This window comes from Myxocyprinus asiaticus, chromosome 40 (genome assembly GCF_019703515.2).
Source record: "Myxocyprinus asiaticus isolate MX2 ecotype Aquarium Trade chromosome 40, UBuf_Myxa_2, whole genome shotgun sequence".
Lineage (NCBI taxonomy): Eukaryota > Metazoa > Chordata > Actinopteri > Cypriniformes > Catostomidae > Myxocyprinus > Myxocyprinus asiaticus.
Window position 1 is genome coordinate 6141119 of NC_059383.1, and position 26994 is coordinate 6168112.

The 26994-nt window shown below is 38.0% G+C and overlaps 1 protein-coding gene across 4 annotated transcripts in view; it reads left to right on the forward strand.

The window, feature by feature from the left end:
- Positions 1-26994, forward strand: part of LOC127430671 (serine/threonine-protein kinase 32A-like) — a 124602-nt gene that overhangs the window by 17479 nt on the left and 80129 nt on the right. For 2 of the 4 annotated variants that reach the window (XM_051680619.1, XM_051680615.1), the window contains exons 1-3: positions 7449-7565; positions 9450-9582; positions 25552-25607. In XM_051680619.1, coding sequence (XP_051536579.1) covers positions 7545-7565; positions 9450-9582; positions 25552-25607 — 210 coding nt within the window. In that variant the 5' untranslated portion in view covers positions 7449-7544. Of the gene's footprint in view, positions 1-7448; positions 7766-9449; positions 9583-25551; positions 25608-26994 lie in introns of those variants that run through there. The other 2 variants (XM_051680617.1, XM_051680618.1) reach the window with 2 other exon arrangements.

A 26994-nucleotide genomic window follows, 5' to 3' on the forward strand; every position in this document is an offset into this window, starting at 1 on the left:
GCATATATTTGACAGTAACTACCCGTTAACCAATTTACGTTTTTTAACTGTAGCATTTTTACAGTCTTTTACCATTAAAATTACTAACATTTTTTACAGTTTTAAAAACTGTTAATTTTATGAATTTATACAATGTATTAATTGCATAATTTAATTAATAAATATTTTTTTATTATTACCTTGTACATTTTTACTGTTTCATGAATCGTTTTACACTTGTTTAATAATTGTTTTACTGTTTTAATTTTACTATAATAAAATTCTCTCTTTAATGGCTGGTTCAAGTGTGTCAAATCCCATATTCCACCTTTTTTTTTAATTATAACTTATATAAGAACGAAAGAGAATACATTTTTATTTTTGAGAATATTGTCTTCTGGCACAAATTTTCTATTCAGGTCTCATTGTGTTGCATCAGATTCAAGTAATCGTTTGTTCCAAAGCTTTATGGAACAAAGGATTTTCCCTAAAATAAGGACAAACTTATCTTCAGCACTTAAATTCAGGGAGGTATAGAGGGCTTGTACATGAATGAAGTTGGACAGTTTATTAAAAACAAACAAAAAAATGAGCTCCATAAATGTCACATACCTGCGGTCTCCAAGTTATATGATTGATCACATACAGTCTGCTCTCGATTATGTTGCCAAGAGCACAAGTGAAAACAGGCTCCAAAAAATAAGGGCCAATAATGTCTAAAACAGCATGACTTCTCTGTCAATATAACACAAATTCTGTCCCCCCAAAAAACGCAATGTCTAAAAAAGACTGTTGGGGAGTCGCGTGGCGCCATGTGAGGTTCGGACGTGTGAACAGCGAACTCTGCGCACTTTGCTAGTTATTAATATTTTTTGTGTAAATATATCAAAGAATTCAAAATCCTCTGGCTCTGGAGGCATTAAAAGACACTTACGTGCTCAAGCTGATACCCCTGACAGGGCCACAGACCAGGGACTCAGTTTGGACAGTGCAGTGGGAGAGATTCAGCATCAGTTGTCGAGCATGTCGGCAATGCTGGCGAAGGTCGTTGCTGACTTGGAGGATCTTGCTGTAATACGTGGATCGATCACTGCCATGGAGAGAAAGTTCTCTGAGTTGGTTACAAGAGTGGGGGATGTCGAGAAACGGATCGATTATCTGGAGTCATCGGAGAAGGAATAAGCTGCTAATCTGCAAGCAACCAAGACAGACTTGGAGTGCGTCTGGGGAAGACATTGAGAATCGTAGCCGGCGAACAACGTCCGAATTGGAATTCCTGAGAATGAAGAAGATATGGTGAAATTCCTAGAAGAGCTCTTCCCGAGTCTGCTCGACATAACAGGCCATAAGCTGGAAATCGAGCGAGCTCATAGAGTTCTGGCTCGGAGATCCGCGGAGGGAGACAAGCCCCCAATAAATTCTGGCCAAATTTCTGAAATCATCCAATAAAGCGTTACGCGAGGCGAGGAGTAAAGGAAGGCTTACTTGGAAGAACCACAGCATTTTCTTGTTCCCAGACTTTGCAAATTCGACAAAAGAGAAACGTGATCGATTCAAGGAATGCAAGAAACTCTTACATCAACGAAAGGTCGCTTTTGCACTGATGTTCCAGGCCAAATTGAAAATAGATACTAAGGATGGCCGCAAAATATTTACATGTCCACGGCAGGCGATGTCCTTCATAAAGTCAGTGGAATGAGCAAATCATTGTGTGATGCTCTTGATGCAGCCAAGTGGACCTGACTCACTGAATATTCACTTGACCGCCCAAGGAAACTGGGCGCCTTCTTTGTTTCTTTTTTTGTGTTTGTTTTGTGGAATAACACTCCTTTGGGATAGTTTGTGAATGTATCTGCACGTTCTTTGTGCTTATGCCTCCTATTGGATGGAGTTTGTTTTGTAGAATATTTCTTGCAAACAATGGAGTGATTAGGGCATTTGTTGCTGTCCTGTGACAGCTGAGTGGGCCTGACTCACTGAACGTTCACTTGATCATCTGAGGAAACTGAACGCCTTTTTTGTTTCTTTTTGTGTTGGTTCCGCCTAGCGGCTGGAGATTGTTTTGTGGAATAACACTCCTTCGGGACAGTATGTGGATGAATCTGCATGTTCTTTGTGCTTATGCCTCCTATTGGTTGGAGTTTGTTTTGTGGAATATTTCTTGCAAATCATTAGAGTGATTAGGGCATGTGTTACACTCATGTAACAGCCGAATGGACTGCCTCACTGAACATTCGTTTGACTGCCTTAGGAAATGAACAGCCTTTTTTTTTTTTTTGGCTGGTTACGCTAGCGGCTGGAGCTTGTTTTGTGGAATAACACTCCTTCGGGACAGTATGTGGATGAATCTGCACGCTCTTTGTGCTTTTGCCTCATATTGGCTGGAGTTTGTTTTATAGATTATTTTCTGTTGTGTAATTCTGTCTCACAAAATTTGTATAGAAACACCGGACTTGAGCAATCTGACGGCAAAAGTGTCATGGGGGCTCTCATAGGCGTACATGGACTGTTTGAGTTTAGAGTGATGATTTTTGACACACAATCTATTTTTTCTAATATATCAAAATGTCAAATGTTAATATGAGTAGGTTATCTCTCTCCACATGGAATGTGAATGGGTTGGGGCACCCCATAAAAAGAAGGAAGGTTATTTCTTTTCTTAAACGTAAGAAATATGATATAGTGATTTTTCAAGAAATGCTTCTTTCCCTGCAGGAAGCTGAAAAATTTGGGAAGATATGGGGTGGACATGTTTTCTTTAATGCTGGCTCAAGTAAGAGCAGGGGAGTCATTACATTGATAAGTAAGCATCTACAGTTCAAATGTCTCAAACAGATTAAAGATAAATTAGGAAGAGTCATTATTGTTTTAGCAGAATTTCAGGGGCAAAGGTTGATTATGGCTAATATTTATTTTTGAGGGATCTGTTAGGGACTATACATCTTTTTCATCAGTCCATAAGATTTATTCTAGATTAGATTTATATATAAGTCCCTCATTTCATCTGTTGTTGACTGTTCAATTGGAAACATTTTAGTCTCAGATAACGCCCTGGTGAGTTTAGAGGTTTTGCCACATATGGAGAAAAAGAAATCATATAGTTGGCACTTTAATGTGTCCCTTTTGCAAAATCCTGAATTCCAACAAATGTTAAAGGCTGAAATCAATGTTTATATGGAGACCAACTGGACCTCAGTATCCTCTGTGGGTGTGGCTTGGGAGGCACTCAAGGCAGATCTTAGTGGTCGGATCATACAGTATGCCTCATTCATCAAAAAATCCAAAGCACGGGAACTTGTGGAGTTGGAAGGGAATATTAAAAGTGCAGAGGCAGAGCTGAAGTGCCGAATGTTATCTGATGGCCTCAGAGAATTTACCCGATTGAAATACAGATATAATACTATTTTGTCGCGGAAGGTGGAGTTTTGGCTATTCAGGGCAAGACAGTCATACTTTGAGTCGGGGGACAAAGCAGGGAAGATTTTGGCTAGATATATAAAGCAGAGAGAGTCTTTTTCTACCATTCCCTCAGCGAAATCTGCTGGTGGTAAAATATTTACCTCAGCCATTGATATTAATAATGCTTTTAAAGAATTCTATCAGTTCCACATCTTCGTCTACTGATGAAGATATGAGAAAGGTGGGCTAGGCCTACCCAAGATTTTGTTTTTTTATTATGCATTCGGTCTCAGACATTTAACTCATTGGTCGCTTCCACCTGAGAGAGCCCCTCCCTGGTTTTGTATTGAACAGGAAGTTCTTGCCCCTATTTCGCCATTGCAAAGCCTTTCTATCAAACTAATCAGAGAAGTTAAGTTACACCCCGTTATCTCGCATTTGCACTCGGTATGGACAAAAGTGTCTAGAGTGTTTAATTTGGACATTTATTTAAATATTGCCTCGAGCATATGGTAGAACCCAAAGTTTTGTATTAATAAGTCCCCTTTCTGCTGGTCAGAGTGGATTGTGAGGGAGGTTAATACTTTCCGTTGACTATATGAGAGTGGAGTGTTGAGATCTTTGAGATAATTCAGAGTCTGGGGGACAGAGCTTCAACTTCTCTCAAGAGATTATGGGAGAAAGATTTAAACTTGGTATTGGAGGATGGAGTGTGGGCTAGGATTCTAAAAAACATCAAGTCAGCATCTAGAGATGCAAGGGTGCACCTTATACAATTCAAGATTTTACATAGATTTTATTAGACCCCCTCTAGATTGTATAGGCTTGGTCTTAAAGACACACCCACCTGCTGGCGATGCCAATCAGAGGATGGAGACACAACCCATGTCTTTTGGTGGTGTGTTGAGATCCAGGAATTCTGGTTGAAGGTTCAGAGTTTTGTGTGTGACGTGTTGGGCACTCGGGTTTCGTTTTGCCCCAGACTCTGTGTTTTGGGTGATGGGGTGGTCATCGATGTGGGGAACAGACACATAGAGAGTTGGGTTCTGACCAGTATGATGATCGCCAGGCAGATTTGTTTTTGTGTTTGTTTGATTTTTTGAGTGTGTATATACTCATGTGTGACCACAGGGATGTTTGTTGGGGGTCAGGGCGGGGTTGGGGATTGGGAGGGGGAGGGGTGGTTGCGGGGTTTATATGTTGATTCTATGTATATATGTTTTTGCTTTTCATTATTTATTGTAAGAGTCAATAAAAGATTAAATAAAATAAAAAAAGAAAAAGAAAAAAAGATCGATAAATTAATCTGCATTCTTCCACAGACTATCAGAAAATATATTTTAATTGTAAATTAATTCAGTATGTGTGTAAAAACTTTATTTTATACATACAAAAATGCACACATGGATAAAAATATCCCATTTCAGCTCTGTACAACTAGAGGGCAGTAGGTTATAACATCTGCAGCTTCTCATTGCATGCACTTCATTGCTTGACCTTCACTGAGAAAAAAACATTAACTTTTCTTTCTGAATAAATCAAATAACAGTAATTTTAAAAAGACACAAATGATCAGTTTGATTCTTTGTGAAAATCATACATGTTTCAGTATTTATCATTTCAGGCAAAGGTGACTATAGGCCACTTGTACATGCCAGTTAAGCTATAAAAGAGCTGTGTGTGCATCAAGCATCTAATCTTGTAAAGTACTCTGGAGTGCCAGTGAAATGGTGATTTGGCTTGAATTTGAGAGATTCTGTTGGCCTAACTGTCTAAACAGGCTTTAGCTCGCAAAGACAGATGACCCGGATCAAATTTATTATAGCCTTAAATGTCTGTAAAGAAAGAAACGCATGATGTGCAAATACTAAAAATCTCCAATCCACTTTGCATAAACTGTTAGGATCTACAAATGCAAACATGTAACAACAGTCTTCTATATATCCACTGGACATTGCTGTCCAGAATTTATATTAGTTTTGAAATCTGATTGAATGACTTAAAAAAACATATTTATAAACTGAAGTAGAACAACTAAATCATTATAGAGTTGTTATTTATTGTAATTAATCTATGTGATAGATATGTAGTATTCTTACTGATGTAGTTTTGATGTAGATACATTTATGTAAATATTTTAAGTGTAGATATTTTACTTAATTTCACTTTTACCATGTAATTCAGATTTTCACACTAACTTACACTTTGAATTGACTTTGGATCAATGACAAATAAGGATGTCCAAAATGATGAAAAAAAGATAAAATCTAGTTTAAAATGCATGCACCAAATTTTCAGAAATGTGAAGTTTGTATTTATATAGTTTTGAAACACTTGACTGAAATGTTTCTCATGATCTTCAAAATCTTTTGATCTGAAGGCATATGCTTAAATGTTTGAAATTAGTTTTGTAGACAAAAATATAATTGTGCCACCATATTAATTTATTTCATTATAAAACTAAAATTTAATTAAAAAAGAAAAAAAAAGTTTTTGAAATTGATGACTTGGACCAAATAATAAAGAAAAGCAGCCAATAAGTGCCCAAGATAGATGGGAACTCCTTCAATACTGTTTAAAAAGCATCCCAGGGTGATACCTCAAGAAGTTGGTTGAGAAAATGTCAAGAGTACATGTCTGCAAATTCTAGGCAAAGGATGAGTACTTTGAAGATGCTAAAATATAACACAGTTTCGATTTATTTTGGATTTTGTTTAGTCACAACATAATTCCCAAAGTTCCATTTATGTTATTCCATAGTTTTAATGACTTTACTATTATTCTAAAATGTGAAGAAAAAAAAAATTATAATAAAGAATGAGTGTGTTTCAAAACTTTTGACTGGTAGTGTTTATATACATTAGCTCAGCAAGTTTCATGTCTCTCGTATCAATTTGCGCTCCATTTCTTCAAATAAAATAATCTGAACACAAATCAACATTTCATGTATTTATTTAATTAATACATTATATATCATTAAATATATCAATAAAGTAATACATCTGTTAATACCACTCCTGGAGTTGCGAGTTTGATTCCAGGGCGTGCTGAGTGACTCCAGCCAGGTCTCCTAAGCAACCAAATTGGCCCGGTTGCTAAGGTGGATAGAGTCACATGGGGTAACCTCCTCATGGTCGCTATAATGTGGTTCGTTCTCGGTGGGAGCGCGTGGTGAGTTGTGCGTGGATGCTGCGGAGAATAGCATGAGTCTTCACACGCACTAGGTCTCCGCAGTAACGCGCTCAACAAGCCACGTGATAAAATGCGCGGATTGATGGTCTCAGAGAGAGGCAACTGAGATTCTTCCTCCGCCACCCGGATTGAGGCGAGTCACTACGCCACCACGAGGACTTAAGAGCGCATTGGGAATTGGGCATTCCAAATTGGGGAGAATTCTTTTTTTATTTTATTTTTTAATACATCTGTTAATAAATAAATAAATCATGAAATATATCAATAAATAATTAAATATATAGCCTATGTCAATACATAACTAAGAAAATGTGTCAATAAATAATATACAGGCTGTTGCATATGACACATTTCATGATATAGATATTTATTGACACATTTCATGATTTATCAATTTTTTGAAAAATATATTGACATAGTTTGTTAAACACTGAGGTATACATTGATATATTTAACAATGCTTTTAATTAAATATTTACTAATTAATATGGCACACTGAGTTGTTACAGGCCACACAAATAAATGCATAAATTTGAAATTTAATTCATAAATTAAATGTCAAGTCATTGTCAGCATAATGGCCATTTTTTGTGTTTTTTCCCCAATAAATTATTGTTAAATTAATTCATTGTTCCATTTAGTTTAATAGATAATTTAACAGCGCGACTACGAGAGTGTCTGTTTGATCAAATGGTCCGATTGTAAACACACTGCGTCGATGTCGATATCACTCACAAAGTCGTTGAGGAGACCTGCAGCTCACTAACACTGAATACAGATGACTTCAACCACATAACGAGAGAAACTGTGAATAAACGAACCTCCCACCAGCGGGACGCTTCCACCCATCATTCATCACCACCATATCAGAGCTGCACATCAACAGTTGAGGACGCGATCTCACCGCTCTCAGATCAGACGGACAGGCAGCGGAGTCGGATGCTCTATTACGCTAATGCGATGCGGGACACTTTATGTTCTTATGTGCATCGGAGGTAAGCAGTAGCATATGCAAGTGAGTGTGTCATTGACTCCGGCTCTGCAAGGTTTTCCTAACAGCATTGCGGTGTACCTTCAGTGAGTGAAGAAGTTGTGCGGGATACTCTCGATTCATGTGTCCTAACACTCTTCCGATGGTCGTTCGTTCTTTCGATCATTTACTAATCGGATTTGATTCATGTTGGCATGTGATACGGTAGGTGAATGCTTGCTATTGCGCTCTTATGATTTTCTGTCATATTAAACTAGTCTGGAGTTCATCTACAAGTCTAAATATAATCTAACCCTTGATTGAGTAATATTTTAGAATTAACAATATTACAGCTTCAGCAGTATGTGGTATAAATATTTTGGTTACACTTCAGTGAATAGATACGTACTTAATAACTAATTGTACTTAGTAACATATTTAGCCAAATTAATTATTAATAATTGCTACTATTGTAAATTAATATGTGTACATGAAATATGGGAGACTGGGGCTTGTTGTCACACTTTCTTTTTTGTTTTGTTTTTTTTTACACCAGTGGATATTTCTCAAGGTGAGTTTATTTTCACAAGTTAATGTCTGTATATACACATACTTAAAAACCTTGGCTAAAAAAATAAATAAATAAAAAAATAAATGAAAAAATTTGAGCCTTTTTACTGTTATTGCCAAGGAAAATAAATACTGTGCATTTAACGCATGTAGACCCATATAGTGGGCATGTTGTAAGACTATAGGGGGTAAGTTGATACAATGTGAACGATGTTTTTGACACTGAATTTGAGAAAAAAATGCCTTTTTTTTTTTAAATGAAATACTTTATGCTATAATGTAAAAAGTAGCCCATTCTTCCAGAATGAATATTATAAGCTATTTAAAGGCTTTTCAGCAATATTTTAACAGTAAAACAATTAGGAAACATATCAATTAATCAAAAAGACAAAATATCAAGCTACTGTTTTGGCCAACATTTTAATTGTTGAAATGTATAAACTGACAACATATAAAACACATGTGACAACTTGCCCCAACCTGACATTTATGTGAATAATTGTCCTGAGAACACGGCTCAACCTTTCCAGTAAAATCTACTGTTATTAAATAATTGACCCTTACCTCAGTTTATGTTAGAGTGATTTTATTGAGCTCACTTGTTCACCTGACAACTGTCACAAAATATAATGATATTTAAAGGTGCACTCATTTTTCCCCATTAAAAAAGATTTACTCTGAAATAAATGAATTGTAATTTTCAGACATATGTATAAAATCATGAGCACTCACATGAGATTAGGACCCTAGTCATATCAGTAACCTTATAAAAGCTGTTTTATTCTGCATGGGGTGGGGGTGCCCTAATGGGGGCAGCCATGTTAGCATCACATGACCAGCTGAATACTACTGGCTTAATCTCAGTAACTGTCTTGTTATTGGACACTTTCACTCTTGGATTAAATTAGTCATGGCTGATTGTGAATAGTGAATTTCTACAATGACATCTGTAACTGAAAACTATTGATTTTGAATGATGCAGCATCCAGGCCACTAGGTGTCACTGTAAGTCCAATATGACATGAACAAAAAGTTACTGTGTGCACCTTTAAATTTTTAGCTTGAAGGACATTTTAATAATAAAATTAAATTTCTTATTTAAGACAGTTTTCAAATCGATGTTTGAAACCAACATACAGTACAAAACCACTGCTAGAGCAAACACACATTTTTGAATCAAAACCTGAGATACAGTCCTTGTAAAAACTTCCCAGTGTGACAATTAGCCTTGCTCTCTCCTACAATGTAAAACGATTACTGCAATGTAAAATGTGACCAGATATTTTAATTATTCTCACAATATCACTGAACTCTGCCCTTCTCATCCGTACTGTCACAGGTCATTCTGTTAAAGAGGTTTATATCCTCATTGACCAGCACAGGATGTTTCCATTTTAAACTGGAGAAATTTGAAGAAGACATGGGACTTGGACAGTCCAGCAGGACATCGGTCAGTGAGGACACAGCAGAGGGTAAGTCTGTCCTCTTTAACAAAGCAGGTTGTACTCTTTCATAAGGTTAAAGTAAGAGGTTGAGGGAAGAGATAATGTACAGTCAGCCAGTCATTATCCCAAAATAAACCCCATCGAGGTGATCAGGACCAGAGGGCTCTTGTGTCACTCTCTTGTGAAGCGGCTCTTATTACATGGCTACTTACCAAATAAATAAATACAAGGACATTAAATATTGATTTGTGTTGAAATTATTTTATTTGAGGAAAGAGAGCACAAAGTGATATGAGAGACATGAAATTGGTGGTCTGGGACAACGGTCAGTTACTTAGTTTAGTGATCATTATACCGAAATATTTCACCACAGAATGCTGCCATTGATGTCAAGCTCCAAAAAGGGAAAAGTGACACCATAAAAGCATCATGGAAGTAGTCTCTATGACTTGTGCGCTACATTCCAAGTCTTCTGAAGACATTATATTCAGTTGTAGCTAAAACTGGAATGTCCTGTCAACACAATCAATGTTCCCTTCCTAGTGCTCCACTTTTCACTATTATAAAAAAACTCATAAGATTGCCCACCTTAAAAAAGCAATTCCTCCAAAGCAAAGCCCATATATCTCACAGTCTGAAGCTGTTAAATGTAGAAAGGCTTTTATTGAAATACTCATAAATCTGTCTTTGCAGGTAAGTCTAAAAATTTACAATCCAGATTTCAGTTCACCCATGTGTGTGTGTCTGTGCTATTTTACAAGGTAAATTCACCAAAAATATGGTAGGGTGTTGTCAGATATTTGCCAGGGCATTGCTATGTTGTTGACAGTGTGTTTCTAAGGCATTGCTAGGTGGTCGCTAGTGTGTTCTGTGAAGAAGTCCATCCCCAAGTCTCTGTGATATTCTGGTCTCTAGATTTGTTTCGGGTGCCTCCGTCAGTGTAAGTCTTTGGGATTTCTTTGCCAGTTTTAAAGGGATAATTCACCCAAAAATTTAAATTCTCTCATTATTTACTCACCCTCATGATATCCCAGGGCTTTCTTTTTTACCAGAACACATTTGAAGAAAAATAGAAAAATATCTTAGCTCAGTAGGTCCTTAAAATGCAAGTGGGTGGTGATCTGACTTTTGAAGCTACAAAAATCACAGACAGTAAGCATAAATGTCTTCAATACAACTCCAGTGGTTAAATTACATTTTATACAGCGATCATGATTGCTTTTGGTGTGAAAAAGATCAATATTTAAGTACTTTATTAAATATAATCCAACGCTTCCGCTCAGTTTCATGAAAGGGTGGAGTTCACGCAGTCACACGATCTCTCGTGTGATGTATTCGTGTTTTCATGATACGGATGAAATCTCACGTTTTACTCTCAGTTGAGACATCCAGGAAAAGCACACAAATGCATCATTGTGAGTAAAGAAACAGATACAAATACAGATCTCAACCCAAACCAACAAGGCTTCTGCACAGCATTCCTTCTACTCACTTGTAAACAGCGCTGCTCTTCCATGCGTGTTGCACGTGTGCCAGTTCTCGCATGAACATGCCAACGCGATTACGTCAAATCGCACCAAAAGCAATCATATAGTTTTAGAAGACATTAATTTAACCACTGGAGTCGTATTGATGATGTTTATGCTGACTTTATGTGATTTTTTGAGCTTCAAAAGTCAGATCACCATTCAATTGCATTTTAAGACCTGCTGAGCTGAGATATTTTTCTGTTTTTCTTCAAATGTGTTCTGCTGAAGAAAGAAAGTCATAAACACCTGGGATATCATGAGGGTAAATGATGAGAGAATTTTTCATTTTGGGGTGAACTATTCCTTTAAGGCTCCCATACACTCATGATGACGTTCTACTTCGTTCTTCACTCAGAGCTAGAAAAAAATTGAAACAGCTAAGCAGTGGTATTCTGTTTGCAAACCCCTTGGACATCGCTCATGCTGCTGTTTAGAGTAGCATTTGAAGATGAGACACACACTGTCCTGCCAGGAGACTACATGTTAAACTTTAACTTAATAAAAAAATAATAAATTGCATAACATGGACTTGGAAAATGTCTCTTCGTGACAACGATTGCACCGATGTAGGTACAGTAAGTTTGTTGCAGCTTGGTAGCTCTGCATTCAGTGTGTTCATGTTTACTGACCACGACTGACTGATAGTGATGTCCAGTTTGCGAACAAATAATTTTTTAAATACCGGTTCTTTCTTGTGAATGAGTTGAACCAGTTCACCAAAGCAGACTGAATAGTTTGAAACAGTTCGCATCCCGAGTCAACACTGACCCCCAAGTTACTCTATCTTAAACTGTCTCTCTGATGTGCCTGAGACTCCGAATCGAAATGAGCCGATAACCGGGGGTAATATGATCCTAGAACTGGTGATATCTGCTTTTCTTATCACTTCTTTGCAATGAACCGCTTCAACTAGATCAACGCTCCGGTCGCAGCAGTTCTTGAGTCAACAGTACACTCACTGATCCGGGGACAGCACAGCACCTCTCTAGTCAACAGTAAATTGAGTCGCTCACAGCAGTTCTCGAGTCAACAGTACACTGAACTGAGAATTTCCTTTTTCTGAGGTGTCCGACATACTGAGAGCCGATGAGCTATTGACATTGAGCATGCGTGTGATTAAGGGTCGAAATGTGTGTTTCTGGTGTAATTTGCTGAACAGTAGAAAGTTTAACAACTAAAACATATTGGAAATATGTTTATGACTTGATTGTATTACCGTTTTATCAACATATGATGATGGTCCGGTCGCAACAGTTCTTGAGTAAATAGTACACTCACTGATCTGGGGACAGCACAGCAGCTCTCGAGTATACAGTACATTCAGTTGCTCATAGCAGTTCTCGAGTCAACAGTACAAGGAGTCGCTTGTAACAGTTCTCGAGTGAATAGTACACTGATCCCAGGACAGCAGCTCTCAAGTCAACAGTACAATGAGTCACTCATAACAGTTCTTGAGTCAACAGTACACTGAACTGAGAATTGCCTCTTTCGGTGGTGTCCGACATACTGAGAACCAATGAGCTGCTGACATTGAGCATGCATGTGATTAAGAGGAAAAATGAAAAAATGTTTCTGGTGTATTTTGCTGAACAGCCGAAAGTATTACAAATAAAACATACTGGAAATATGTTTATAACTTGATTGTATTACCGTTTTATCAATGTATAAAGATGATCCTGTCTACAGTTCTCGAGTCAGCAGTACACTGATCCGGGGACAGCAGTTCTCGAGTCAGCAGTACACTAAACTGAGAATCACTTCTTTCGAACATAATACTGAGAACTGCTGATCAGTGAGCTGATAATGAGCATGCGTGAACCAAGGACTTGAATGAGGGGGCGAAAAGTTTCAATCGAGAGATGTAAATGAATTTTATTGTGCATGCAGATTATATTTTAAGTTGTTATGAGCTGGATCATGGTTTCTGTAAAAAAGGGTGAGTTGATTAAGACTAGTTTAATAACTTTATATGTTTGAACGTAGACGTGTAGAACATCTGCGTTTGTATTTCAGTGTCACTATTGGGTGCTTTAGATGCAAAACTTGAATGTAGGATGTAAGATCACTGAATGAAACACTGATAACAATAAACACCCTTATTATTATAACTTAATTAAATAAAATGTAATAATCAGCAACATGCACTTACATATGGCTTCAGTGGTTCGTATGTTAATGTAATCTTGTGTTGAAGCAGAAAATATGTATGGTTTGCTCTCTGTATACTGGAGGGCTCGGAGCTCGAGACTCGACTCGGGTCCTGATTACCCCCCTGGACTTTACTTACTTAGATAATGAATCTAGAGAATATGTGGAGATGGGGTGGAGGTGGGATGTCAGGAGAGTTTTCACAGGAAGCAGGTAAGCAGCGGCTTATGTACTTCTGCTCGTGGGCTGTGATTTGTCAGATTAAATTAACATGCTCCTCCCGAACCTCCGTTAATTATTTCCATTTCAGTAGTTCGTATGTTAATGTAATCTTGAGTTGAAGCAGTAAACGTATTTGGCTTGCTGTCCCTATACTGGAGGGCTCGAAGCTCAAGACTCAACTCGAGTCCTGATTACCCCCAAAAAGGCGTTAAGATGAAAGAACAGTACCATGACTATGGCAGGAAGTTTGAAGGTGCGTTCTTGTACGATGGCTGGTCGAGAGGGTTACGCTGCGATTCGAACGAGAGACCACCACTCGACGTAGAAGTGGGTGGGCTCACGGTATGTGAACAGGGAAGGTGAAAATGAGAGTTGGCTCATGCTGCGTTCGAAAGGGGGGGCTCACACTGTGATTCAAACAGGAGACTGTTCTAAGAGAGAGAGGTTTAGCTCACGGCATTTGAACAGGTAAACCCAGCAAGCAATCGAACTGGGAAAATGAGCACAAGAGTTGGTTACGCTGCGTTCGAAAGGGAGGCTCACACTGCGATTCGAATGGGAGACTGCTCTATAGAGAGAGAGAGAGAGAGAGCTCATGGCATTCGAACGGGTAAGCCCAGCAAGCAATCAAACTGGGAAAATGAGCACGAGAGTTGTTCACGCTGCATTCGAAAGGGAGGGCTCACACTTCGATTAGAATGGGAGACTTCTCTATAAAGAGAGAGCGCTAACAGCATTCGAATAGGTAAGCCCAGCAAGCAATCGAACTGGGAAAATAAGAGCTAGAGTTGGCTTGTTCTGCGTTCAAAAGGGAGGGCTCACACTGTGATTTGAATGGGAGACTGCTCTATAGAGAGAGTGCTCGCGGCATTCGAACAGGTAAGCCCAGCAAGCAATCGAACGGGGAGAATGAGAACGAGAGTAACGTGGCTTGTTTGCAGAGGTAGCCTCACTCAATAAACTACCCATAGATAGGGAAATATGGTGCTTTGAGAAGAGGAGGTGGTGATTGCAATCTCCTGTAATGCTAGCTGCAGCTGTTGAGAAGTGAAGACAAAAAGGCTTCGGCAGAAGCATGGTAAAACGCTGCTGCGGCAGTAGAGTAAAGTGGGCCTCCTGCGGGAGCAGAGTTAAGGCAGTGCTGTGGCAGTGGAGTAGAGGAGATGGAATAGTAAAAAAAAAAGGGGGGGGGTGCTCCTGCGGGAGCGGATTATCGAGAATATGCGATCAATGCTGCGGCAGTATCGATCGTGGGCAGGCGCTGCAGCACATTATCTGGTGGGGCACTGTGGCTGCAGTATCAAATAGAGCACACATGGTTTATCACATTTAGGCACACCTTATTGTGTGTCGGGCTCATTTCGACCATGAGCAAAAGAAAATGCCAATGCCAACGTTAACGGGAAAAGCTAAAAGGCTCTTAGGATTACTGCACCACCACTGCACTCGAACAGGAGAGCTCATACTGCGTTTTGGATGGGAGAGCCCACGGAATGAATGACATGAAATCTCACATTGCATTCGAACAGGAGAGCCCACACTGCAATTAGATGGGAAAGCCTGCATAGCGTTTGAACAGGAAGGCCCACACTGCATTCGAATGGCGGGTGGCGCAGAGTAAGGAGCCTTGCTGAATTACGGTTTGTGATGGGTATATATTTATGAGCTGTGCCCCTAGAGTTTTAATAAGAGGAAACATAAGAGGAAACAGGAAACATAATTGCGGTGTTGTGGGAGATTTAGTGGCACGGCCTGAAAGGTTCCGCAGTTGCGGCACCTGGAAAACACATTTGCGCTGCTTTGCGGTGTGGCGGAAGTTTGTCACATGGTCTGAAGGACACCGCAGTTGCAGCACCTGTACAGCATATTTGCGCTACTTTGCCGTGTGGTGGGAGTTTGTCGCATGGTCCGAAGGACACCGCAGTCGCGGCACCCGTACAGCACGTTTGCGTTGCTTTGCGGTGTGGTGGGAGTTTATCGCATGGTCTGAAGGACATCGCAGTTGCGGCACCTGTACAGCATGTTTGCACTGCTTTGCAGTGTGGTGGGAATTTGTCACATGGTCCGAAGGACACAGCAGTTGTGGCACCTGTACAGCACGTTTGTGCTGCTTTGTGGTGTTATGGGAGTTTGTTGCATGACCCAAAAGGCGCCACAGTTGTGGCACGTGGACAGCACATTTTGTGCTGCTTAGGGATGTTTTGAGCCGAAGGCAGAAGCACCGCAGTTGTGCTTTCTTATCTAAAATGGTTGCCATCTTTGGCAATTAGCCATTAGTAGGTAATGGTGAAGTCTTGGAAAGACACCTAGATAGAGAAAGTGAGAGATAAACCTGCATACAATCCAGTGACAGGAATTTAAATGGGCTCTCACTGAGACCTGCTGGAAGTAATATTGGTGAGACCCTGCAGAAGGCACAATTTCAGGCGTTGCTGTAGAAAAGACAAAATAATCATATTTAGGTGAAAGTTTAGAAAAAATGTGCTAGGGAATACAGTACATCTTCATAAACAATGTGAAAAAATAGCATAAAATGAGGGCTTTGGCTCTGTACTGCATACAGATATGCATGGACTTGCAGTTATCATTGAAGGATTCACTTTAGGCCATTCGCTCCTTAGGAGTATAACTATCACCTGTAGTACAATATACTTCTTGCATAGGAAATAGGTGTGAATTATTTAGGAATGCACTGAGTTACAGCTCTGCACTGCATACAGAAATGCAGGAGATATGTGCTGGGAAATACAGTACATCTTAATAAACAATGTGAAAAACAGCATAAAATGATCTGAGAAATAAGAGCTTTGGCTCTGTACTGCATGCAGATATGCAGGAGAAATGGACTTGCAATCACTGAAGGATACACTTGTAGTCATTCGCTCCTTATGAGTACGACTGCCCCCTGTTGTACAATATACAGTATGTCAATAATGTACATTCAATAATGTACCCCCCACCCCCCCCAGTCAACAACTATTATACAATCACTGTGATGTCATATGGGGACTCGATTTACCGGATGGACTCAATTTATCATTACACCGGAAAAAGATGTTGCCGTCAAAGTAGGTGGAGCATCAGGTCACACCCACTGATTAAATTGACCAATGGCAGTAAGAAGAAGTTCACGCTGGCAAGCTGTTTTAAACCTCCGCATCAAACTCAAAAGCACCTTTTTTGGCTAGTTTTTACCTGAAATGACATCACACCCGTTCTTCCTTTGATTCAAGTATAATAACACCTTTAAAAAATCAGAAAATCAGCACACCTCTCCTCACCAAGCTGCATGATTTGAAATATCGTTCATGTCGTTCAAAATTGAACACTCTAGATGGAGAGCAAAATGTTCTTACATCAGTGCGAGTTTGGGTTTTGAAGGTCTTGAAAGACGGAGAGCTTTTTATTCATTGTATCTTTTTATTTAGAAGTTTGACATCTTTACTTGAGGTATTATTTTGGTTTACTGGAGCATTTAGTATTTAGGACATACACATGACCCCTGAAAAAGGGTGTCAGCATTCTCGAGTGGCTGACTTACATAATTTACCCACACACAATAGACTGCCTGAATTGGTGAATGTCCTTGAGTGTCCCAGCAAGATCCCGGACTTGAAACCAATCGAACATCTCTGGAGAGACCTGAAAATGGCTGTCCACCAATGGTCCCCATTCAACCTGACAGAGCATGAGAGGATCTGCAGAGAAGAATGGCAGAAAATCCCAAAATCCAGGTGTGCAAAGCTTGTCGGATCATACCCAAAAAGACTTGAGGCTGTAATCGCTGCCAAAGGTGCTTCAACTTAGTACTGAGTTAAGGCTCTGAATACTTATGTCAGTGTGATATTTCAGTTTTTTCTTTTTAATAAATTTGAAAAGTTATCAAAAATCTGGTTTTTGCTTTGTCATTATGGGGTATGGAGTGTAGCCCCATTTTAGCATAAGGCTGCAACATAGCAAAATGTGAAAAAAATGAGTCTGAATACTTTATGAATGCAAAATAATTCGTGATAAAAAGGTGATAAATTAAAGGTGCAGTATGTAAGATTCAGAAACCCTTGTTATTAATGACACCTGTGGCCATTAAGTGAATGGGTCTTTTTGCATTATCTTGAACATTGTCTAGCATTCATTTCATGTTGCTAAAATTACACAGATCAATCCTTATGGCACTATATTTCACATGTTCTGCAGTTATGTAAGCTTACCTGTCCAATAAGAAGAATGCCAACTCAGGGTCGGTTTTGATCCCCAAAACCGAATGAAGGTCCCTCCAAGAATCAAATGCCCTGCTGATGTTCACTCTAGTTTTCACTCGACCACGATCACGTTCCCCCTTAGCCAGATGGGATTCAGTAGATAAATGTTTTTTTTTTTTTTTTTTGATTACTCAAGAGTTTGTGTAGGAGTTGATGTTGTGCTGGGAGCCGGACATTTGCTGGATTCCATCTCTAAGATAATGTTACCTAGTGTTGCAGTTTGTTGTTGCTGTTGAATAGCGGAAGAGAAGCACTGAGGCAAGGCTCTCGGGAGCGCGCATAAATGTCACATCCTTTGGATTTTCCTGGCAAAAGCGACCTGCTCCCTTTGCATGAAAATTAGTCTACAGGCTTTAATAGGCAATCTAGGATGTCCGGGAAGGGCTCATTTTTTAAATTGCGTTACAAGCCGTTCACACATTGGCAAAAAAAATGCCATATTGCACCTTTAATATATATATATATATATATATATATATATATATATATATATATATATATATATATATATATATATATATATTAAATGACTTTTAATTTTTCACCATTTTTAAAAAAAATGTATCTCCACTTTTGGTGCCAATGTGTTAGGAACAGCTTAATCTCAGAACAAATCTCTGAAATGGACTACATAAGTTGCATAGACAAATAAGGAGCTGCAGCAAAGGTGAATATATCTAGTGAATAACGACTCATATTTGTATCTGTTTTTACATAAAGGTAGATATGAAGTCAGAAGCAAAGAATAAAGTGGAAGTGTCATATGGACTATTATTATGATACTCCTTGTGATACTACCATGATACCCATTACCTTTCATTCGGTGGAAAAGAGCAGATAGGATATCCTTTTAATTTTTGGGTGAACTATTCCTTAAACTTTATTTAGGATGGCAATTAAAGTCCAGCGTTAAGTTTTCCTATTTTTATAATTGAAAGTAATGTACTGATGAGATGCAGAGAATTAATTGTGCTCAGAATCTGTTAATGATGGCAATGAAAAAAGTTAAGGCCTGGAAAGTAAAAATCATAATCATAAAACATTTGTTTGCGCTAGCTTGTGTGTAATTGAGTGACTTCAGCTCGAATTACACATCCACTGATTTAACTGTCCAATCAGGGTTGAGGTACTCTTAATATGATAAAGTGTTGTGCTATAGGGAATATTCCTAAAGCAGTTTATCTTTGAGATGTGAGAGGAAGAGAAAAGCTCTTAGGCCTTACTGTATGCACCATCCAATTCAAGGCTTCCACGAGATCATTCCACATGATTTCACCATATAAAACAAATATCTAGACTTTGAATGTATGCTTTTTCAGGTATTGATAATCAGAAAATTTTCTCAATGATTATTGATATATATCAGCATTTTTAAGATATAAATAGGGCTAATCGTTACACAATAGTTTTTGCCTCTTTATACATATTTCTCAGCACAACTTTGGTAAAATGCGAGCAACAGGATAGATTAAAGGGGGTCGCACATCTGTCGGACGACATGGCGCACTCTAAAATGAAAAACAATTATTTTCTATGAAGGTACACACACCGCCACCGCTCCATAGTTTTCCATTTAATTCGACCCAAATCATTATCAAAGGACATAGATTATTTACTCTAGCCATCACTGGATGATATATTGTGCGTATCTTTCATAAAGCCTACACAATGTGTTTTCCGTTACAAGTATGTCTTTTTGTGGTTTGATAGAATAAATGAAACCTATTCAAGGCTACATACAGAGAAATTGCATAATAAATGTCTACATTTCTAATCGTTCAGTTTGCGGAGTTACACCAGTTTCATACACTAACCTGCAAACTCATCAATGTTACTTAGTTCATTCTTGAAGAAGTACAAAAACCTTCGTAACTTTTGTGTGTATGGTGGCTACATTTACAACTGTGGACTACCACCTGCACCTCATCAACGCGTCCTTCAGTATTACATACAGTACATGTTATTGCACCCCCTTGTGGTCTCCCAAAGCTTTTACACCAGACTACATTAAACAGAAGGCCAACTGACAGTGAATTGGAAATCACACAAAATAGGCTTCTAATTTAAATATCGGCTAATTTTAATACATCAGTGCCTCAAAAACATATAGAGAAAATAACGTGCTGATCAATAATCAGTGTATCGATATTTAATGACACTCCTAGAAATATCCAATTTAGGGCTCTCAGTCAAAAGAGCAGGCTTTAACAAAGTAGGTAAAGCCTGTAGTACATTGTGACAGATATGTGCTGAAATGTGCCGCTCAAACTGAAACAATCAGGGATCTTGATAAAAACGCACTTCAGCCGCTCATTTGTAATGTTGGGATTCATCAGAAGGATGAAGGTGCTTCACGCAGGTGGTTCACGCAGACACAATCAGCACATGGTTTGATGAATTTTGCATTCAGTTTTACATTCTTCTGGTGTTTAGTAATAATAGTGTATTTCCTCACTCTGTCTGAGTGGGCCAAGTTTCTAAACATCCAATAAGCATTGCTGACATGTAAATGTTGGCAATCATGTGTTATCTTCATTTTTATTTATCTGTCTGACAGCAGAAAGGTGCTGGCTCGGCACAAGACGTGTTTGCAATTTAGTTCCGATAAATTTTCTCTTTGGACTGGAATGGATCTTTTGAGATTTAGAAGTTGCCTACATGAAGTTCTTTTATCTCATAACAGCAAGGAAAGTTAGGCACAGCAGCAAAATAAATAAATAAATAAAATAATAAATAAATAAAAAGGTCAGTTTAATTCCAAGGTTCAAAGGAAGGGTGGAAAATTGTCATACAAACAGAATTATGAGTGGTTTTACACATTAAAAAACAGCTTTACTAACATTATAAGTGCAAATAAAAATAAAATAATTCAGTTAATAAAAAATTAAATGGCTCCTTCAGGTACTGATACCAATCCCATACCAGTGTTGTTGTTTTTTGCATAATCAGTTTAGAATATCTTTACATTATTGTGTGGAACTAATTGGGGGTACTCTTTAATATGTGAAGAAACACAAACCTCTAACTACACATTATTTCAATATAAATGTATTGCTTATTAAGAAAAAATTATTGTTAACTAGTTTACTGGATAATGTAGCAGCAAAACTAAATGTAAGCCTTCAGTAGAAAAGAAGGCGGTTTTCTTTGCAAAATGTTTTCAACTTGTATCTGGACTTTAAAGGATTCAGATCTCTTTTTTGTTCAATTTAGTTGTAAGATCCACTGTCAGTCCACTTTTTATTCACACAGTTTTTTTTTTGGAACCCATTCAATTTAAATATGGTTATAATGTGTAAACGAATAATAATGATAATAATAAATTATTATTATTATTATTACTATTATTATTATTGACACAACAGTAATATATTTCAGTAGTGTACCTTTAACTTTAAAACCCTCTGACTTTTATTTTGACAATCCTCCACGAAGTCCTGTAAGTGTCTGTTTGTGGGCTACTTCACAGTAGTTTAATTCGGTTCTTATTCAAATTCTGGTAAAATGCTTCTCCAGTGCCATTCTAAATGCATATTTTAAGTGAACCGAACTATTGAGCCTCTACACCTGAGATGCTGTTCATAAGTAACGCTCACATATGAAAATATCCACAAGTTCTGAGGGCTGAACTCGTGGATTCACCACCTGACCACCTTACCAGCCGCCTGCACGTTATGTTTGTGTGTCAACAGAGCAGCGCCATTCACTAACGCGCTGCGCATACATACTACCTGTGTATATTTACTCATTAAACACAGCCTTTTGCAATTCATAAAGGTATTGCATGTCTTCAAGTGGCTTTGAATAATATGCACTATGAGTCATATGAACTACTTTAATGGTGTTTTTATGGTTCTTTTATATCAGTTTTGGAGTTTGACGGTGACGAACATGACTAACACATGGTATCAGATTTGGATCGGGCTCGTCGGGACGTCAGTACCGGAGCCAATACAGATTTTAGATTGAAAATGCAACCCCCAAAATTGTGCTCATCATTTTTTATGTGAACACAATAACTTCCTGGTTTCCATGGGACCAGAACCCATATCAAGGAGATTTCTGTAGGGCTAGAAGTAAAGGTAAACAAATTTTAGGTAATGCAAAAATGTCTGATGGGGGATGCAGCTTGTCAGAAATTCAGCAGAATGGGGTTGATGTCAGGCTACATGAACATTCAGAAGCAGCATGTTGATTTCCTGTGTGATCATGTTGAAACAAATATTGCATTTGAAGTAGTAAACTGCCTTAATTTCAGCCCATATTCTCAGAACCCAAGCATTAGAGTCATTTATGTTTATATACCTGCTGAAGATCATGATTTATTTACAGTCAAGCGTACTGTAGATTTGGATTCCAACTTCATTGAAATCATCTGATTAAGCAACAATGGCTCACAAGTCCTCTTCTTCACTCAGTTCGAAGAAGACTTGTGAGCCATTGTGTCTAAAACTGTAGTTTTAGACACTCAGGTTACTGTTCTTATGTACAGTAGTTTACTAATCTTACGTTGCCAGACGTTAGACTATCAGCATAAAGCCTGGTCCACTTCGCAGCTTTTTATCACCAAGAACTGCCCACTTAATGCCTGCACACACATGCAGCGACAAAGTGACTAGATCTCATTCATTTTCAATGAGAGCTGGTGACTTTCAGCGACACGTACGACAACGACTCCTGCCGACTAGATGTGGGCGTGTCCAGAGACTTGAGAAAGTTGAGAAAAGTTTAACTTTATGCAAACCAGGAGTGACTTTCTGGAGCGACAACCAATAGGATTGAAGAGGGTTTCAGTGGAGCTCACGTCACCCGTCTCCTTTTTAGACAATGTTGAGTGCAGGCAAGACAGAGAAGAAGTGTAAGAGATTTCACTGTTCTATATGGTTTGTCTGTAACCACATACATGGATATAATAACTAACTACATTAACAAACTTGTTCAAATTGGATCAAATTGCATGGTAGCTCTACTGACAGAGTGTTGCACTTGCCATGCAAAGGACCAGGGAACGAGTCCTGAAGAGCACAATAGTCAACACGTGAGCTGAAAGTGTCACTGAAGCTCCACAAAATGAAGTGATTGTTTCTGCAATTGTGTTTTTCATCTCACATTGACTTTTTATGACACTATGGGTTAGGTTTAAGGTTTAGGGTAGTGACGTAGGTTTTGTTGAATTACATCTCAATAGAGATTTAACCTTAAAAACCTCATCCGTTTGGGTGAAAATTTAACTCACTTTTAGCGCCACACAGTGGACATTTCACCTCGGAACTGCAGCGATACATGTAATGAACCATGTAATGTCATATTGCAAAAAAAAAAGAAAAAAAAAAAAGACCAAAATCAGGTAATTTCAATGAGATCAGGCTGGATCTTGGCAAGTCCTTACATTTTTGGTGCAATATGCTGTACATATACTGGCGTGCGGTATGAGGCTAAGACTACTCTTCAGCTAATAATTAAAAAGTATAGATAACCAACCTTGACCAACAAAGTAATAGCCATCAAGAATTGACCATCAGACTTAAAGGAATAGTTCACCCAAAAATGAAAATTTGCTGATAATTTACTCACCCTCAGGCCATCCAAGATGTATCGGAGTTTCTTTCTTCATCAAAACAGAATTTAAGATTTTTAGGATTTCATTTCAGGCTTCTTCCTTTAAACAATACAAGTGAATGTCCTCCATTTTTTGACAGTCCAAAATGCATATTTAGGGTGCATCAAAATAATCCACCCGACTCCAGTCGACAAATAAAGTTCTGAACACAAACGATTGATTATTTTTAGAAACAAAACAATACTTATATACTTTTTATCTACAAATGTTCGCTTCCATACATCTCTGTGACGTGGGCTCATGAGAGAGATGAAGTAAGCTCGTTGGTAAGGTCACGTGTCACGTGGAGGAGTCAGGAAGCGCGTCATTGTTTACAAACTTGCACAGACCACAGACCAAGCGCTGTTCACAAACGAAAACAGTCCAAAACAATTTCAAAACATTATAAAAAAAAACAATCATTTCCAAATAATAATAATAAAAAAAACATTACTGCAGTAAATAACCATCCTTTATTTCAGAGCGATGCCGTTGCGTTATCTACTTGTGCTTTTTCTTTAGCAGAAATATATAGACTATATGACTGTCAGGAATTCAAGCCACACAAGTTGTAGTTAGTGAAACCAAGTGTCCTTTGTGGGAGACTTGACAGTGAGGTGGCGTGAAGGTGAGTTATTTATGCAGGCAGTGATGAGCGAGTGAATTGAGTGCAGGTGCGGTGAATTAGAAGTCGGGCGATGAGGAGCAGAGCACTGAGGGAGGCATGACAATGACAAAGTTTTCACACATACCCGAGTTTGCTGGAAAAACAGCATGGGCACAGCCGATGAAATCCTCAGGGGTAAAATGTTCACTGCACACCCTCCAATATTTGAGAAAATGTAGGTGTGTACTGATATCCAGGTTCAGCACGATAAGCCAGAGCTTCAATCGCTCATGATCATGTATAGGCAATGGATGAAAAGTTAATATTTTTCCCGGCGTGCATTTTCAAATACAAATCTACAGCAAAGACAGTTCAACTTTTGTACAGCGCTCCTTCTCTTGTAAACAATGACGCACTTCCTGACTCCTCCTCCACGTGACGCGTGACCTTACCAATGAGAATACCTCATCCCTCTCATGAGCGCGTGTCACAGAGATGTATGGAAGCGAACATTTGTAGATAAAAGGTATATAAGTATTGTTTTGTTTCCAAAAATAATCAATCGTTTGTGTTCAGAAGAACTTTATTTGTCGACTGGAGTCGGGTAGATTATTTTGATGCACCCTAAATATGCATTTTGGACCGTCAAAAAATGGAGGACATTCACTTGTATTGTTTAAAGGAGGAGGCCTGAAATGAAATCCTACAAATCTTAAATTCCGTTTTGATGAAGAAAGAAACTCCGATACATCTTGGATGGCCTGAGAGTAAGTAAATTATCAGCAAATTTTCATTTTTGGGTGAACTATTCCTTTAAATTGTTGTCTTGCACTCTGCTGTCAGCATCCATTAGACTGCTTTAGACTGCAGCATCACATAGACAGGCTGATAGCAGAGAGACATGGTTCATTCATAGGTCAAACTGAGTTTGGCATCATTTTATGTGCAGTGAGATTAAGCTGAGAGTCAAAAGTGTCTTTTTATCCTCTCAAGACACATCATGCATTAATTTCAGCTTAATTGTTTGAGTCAGATAAGCAACTTTATTGTTATATGAATTAAATTATAAGAGGCAATAAGACACAAGAGGCTCTACGTTTGATTTTTCTCATGAGTTTAAAATCACAACTATCCATTTTATAATGTTTTACTGTTTTGAATCTTTTGTTTTTAACTCGTGCTACAGGATGTGAAGTTGTTTTGGACAAATGCCAGACTGAGTCATTTGTTATAAATAATCTTAGCTTTTGATATGCATTCATCAAATTCTAAATAAAAAGAAAAAATAATAAAATGATGTACTTTTCATTTGAAAATGATTTAATTCACTGGATTATGTGAATAAATTAAATATGCATTACCTGGTTATTTTACATAGATAAACCATTCATTTAATTTCTATATATAAGATCTTGGTCATACCGCCATGTAAATATGTCATACTTCATTGTATGTAATGTATAATGGCAAATGTACAATATTTGAAATGACAGAGTAATGCAAGTTAATGCAAAACAATCTAGCATCGAATGGGAAGTTGGATCTTTTAATTGGCCTAATGCACTAATATACTGTTGAAAGGTAAATACTGTATCTGCATGAAAGCTCATGAGGTTTGTTATCTCTCCACAGTCAACTTTGACCACTTTCAGATCTTGAGGGCCATTGGTAAAGGCAGTTTTGGGAAGGTAAGTTTTGCTTTACATTCACTAGAAACACACACTTTTAATTGAAGCTCATGGAACTGAAGCCAAAGTGAATCAACATTGATTGTGCTTGAAATATTGGTACTGTAGATCAAGACCTAATTTGAGGGACTCAATTAACTGACTCAAGATTAAGAGTGCCAGTCGGCCTCAAGACAGTTCATTACTATTATATTGACCGTATTGTATGGCAAGCTGACGATGCCAGTAATGCCCAATATTCTCTAGAAATAATCAAATTCTCTTACTAGCTAAAATTTTCCATTGTGGTATTCTTACTTGTGTTCACTCTTCAACAGAACACAACAGCGATCATCCACAGTTTTTGGTTCCAAAAGTACTTTTTCCAATTATTTTGTTCATTGACATTTCTTAGAATTCTTAAAAAAAGAATTTTAAACCTTGAAACAAATCAATCACCTCTGAGATGAGTTTCAACATTTCAAAGTTTGAATTGAACCAGAAAAGTGCATGACAATTGTACAAAAAGCTAAATTTACGAGACTTACACTAAATGTCTTTTATGAGGGAATGAACTACAATCCCATGAAGCATTGCAATTAACATATTTAAATAAAAAAATATGGTACGATTGATTAGAAGAACACTGTATTCTAAGTTTATGGCGGGAGATTTAGATAAATACAAATATATAATTAGTTTTAGAGTGTAAGAATATTGAATTCCACCATTTATAGTCATTCATGGGTTTGGGGAGTCACTGTGATTTCCATTTCCATGATAACAATAACTTCTCTGATTGGTGGATCTTTCTTTAGGATTATGGGTAGTGTAGTTCTTCACTGGGAATTCAGCTATTGAAAGTTGAATCACACTTAACTGTGGCTTCCACAGAAGGATACTGTATATCATGACTTATCAATTTCTAAACGCATGGTAGGTCTGTCTTGAAAAGATTTATATATTTTCACTAAAAATCCATTTCTCTTTGGAGAAAATGAATGGGATTTTTATCTCTGGAACCCTATTGTTGTGCTCTTTTAGAATATTTGGTTACATTTAGGTATTTGAAGTAGGTTGAGTTTTCTTTTGCAAAAATCTTCAAAACACTGCCCCCAGTGGTCAAAGCAGTAAGTGTTGTTTTGGTAAGTGTGAGCTTAAATTTTTGGGTGTAATGTCCACGGAGAGGTGCCAAAAGCAAATTGTGAAACAAGATTTACAGTTTTCAACTTTACAGGTTCTAAAACAGTGAAGAGGAATGCATATTTTATAAACTGAATCCCCCAAACCCCAAACCTAAACATAACCATCAGTGGATTTAAAAAGTAATGTTAGAGGGAAAAATGCAACCTCCGAATTGCAGTCGGCACTTATTATGCGAAAGCAATTGTTTCCTGGTTTCAATATG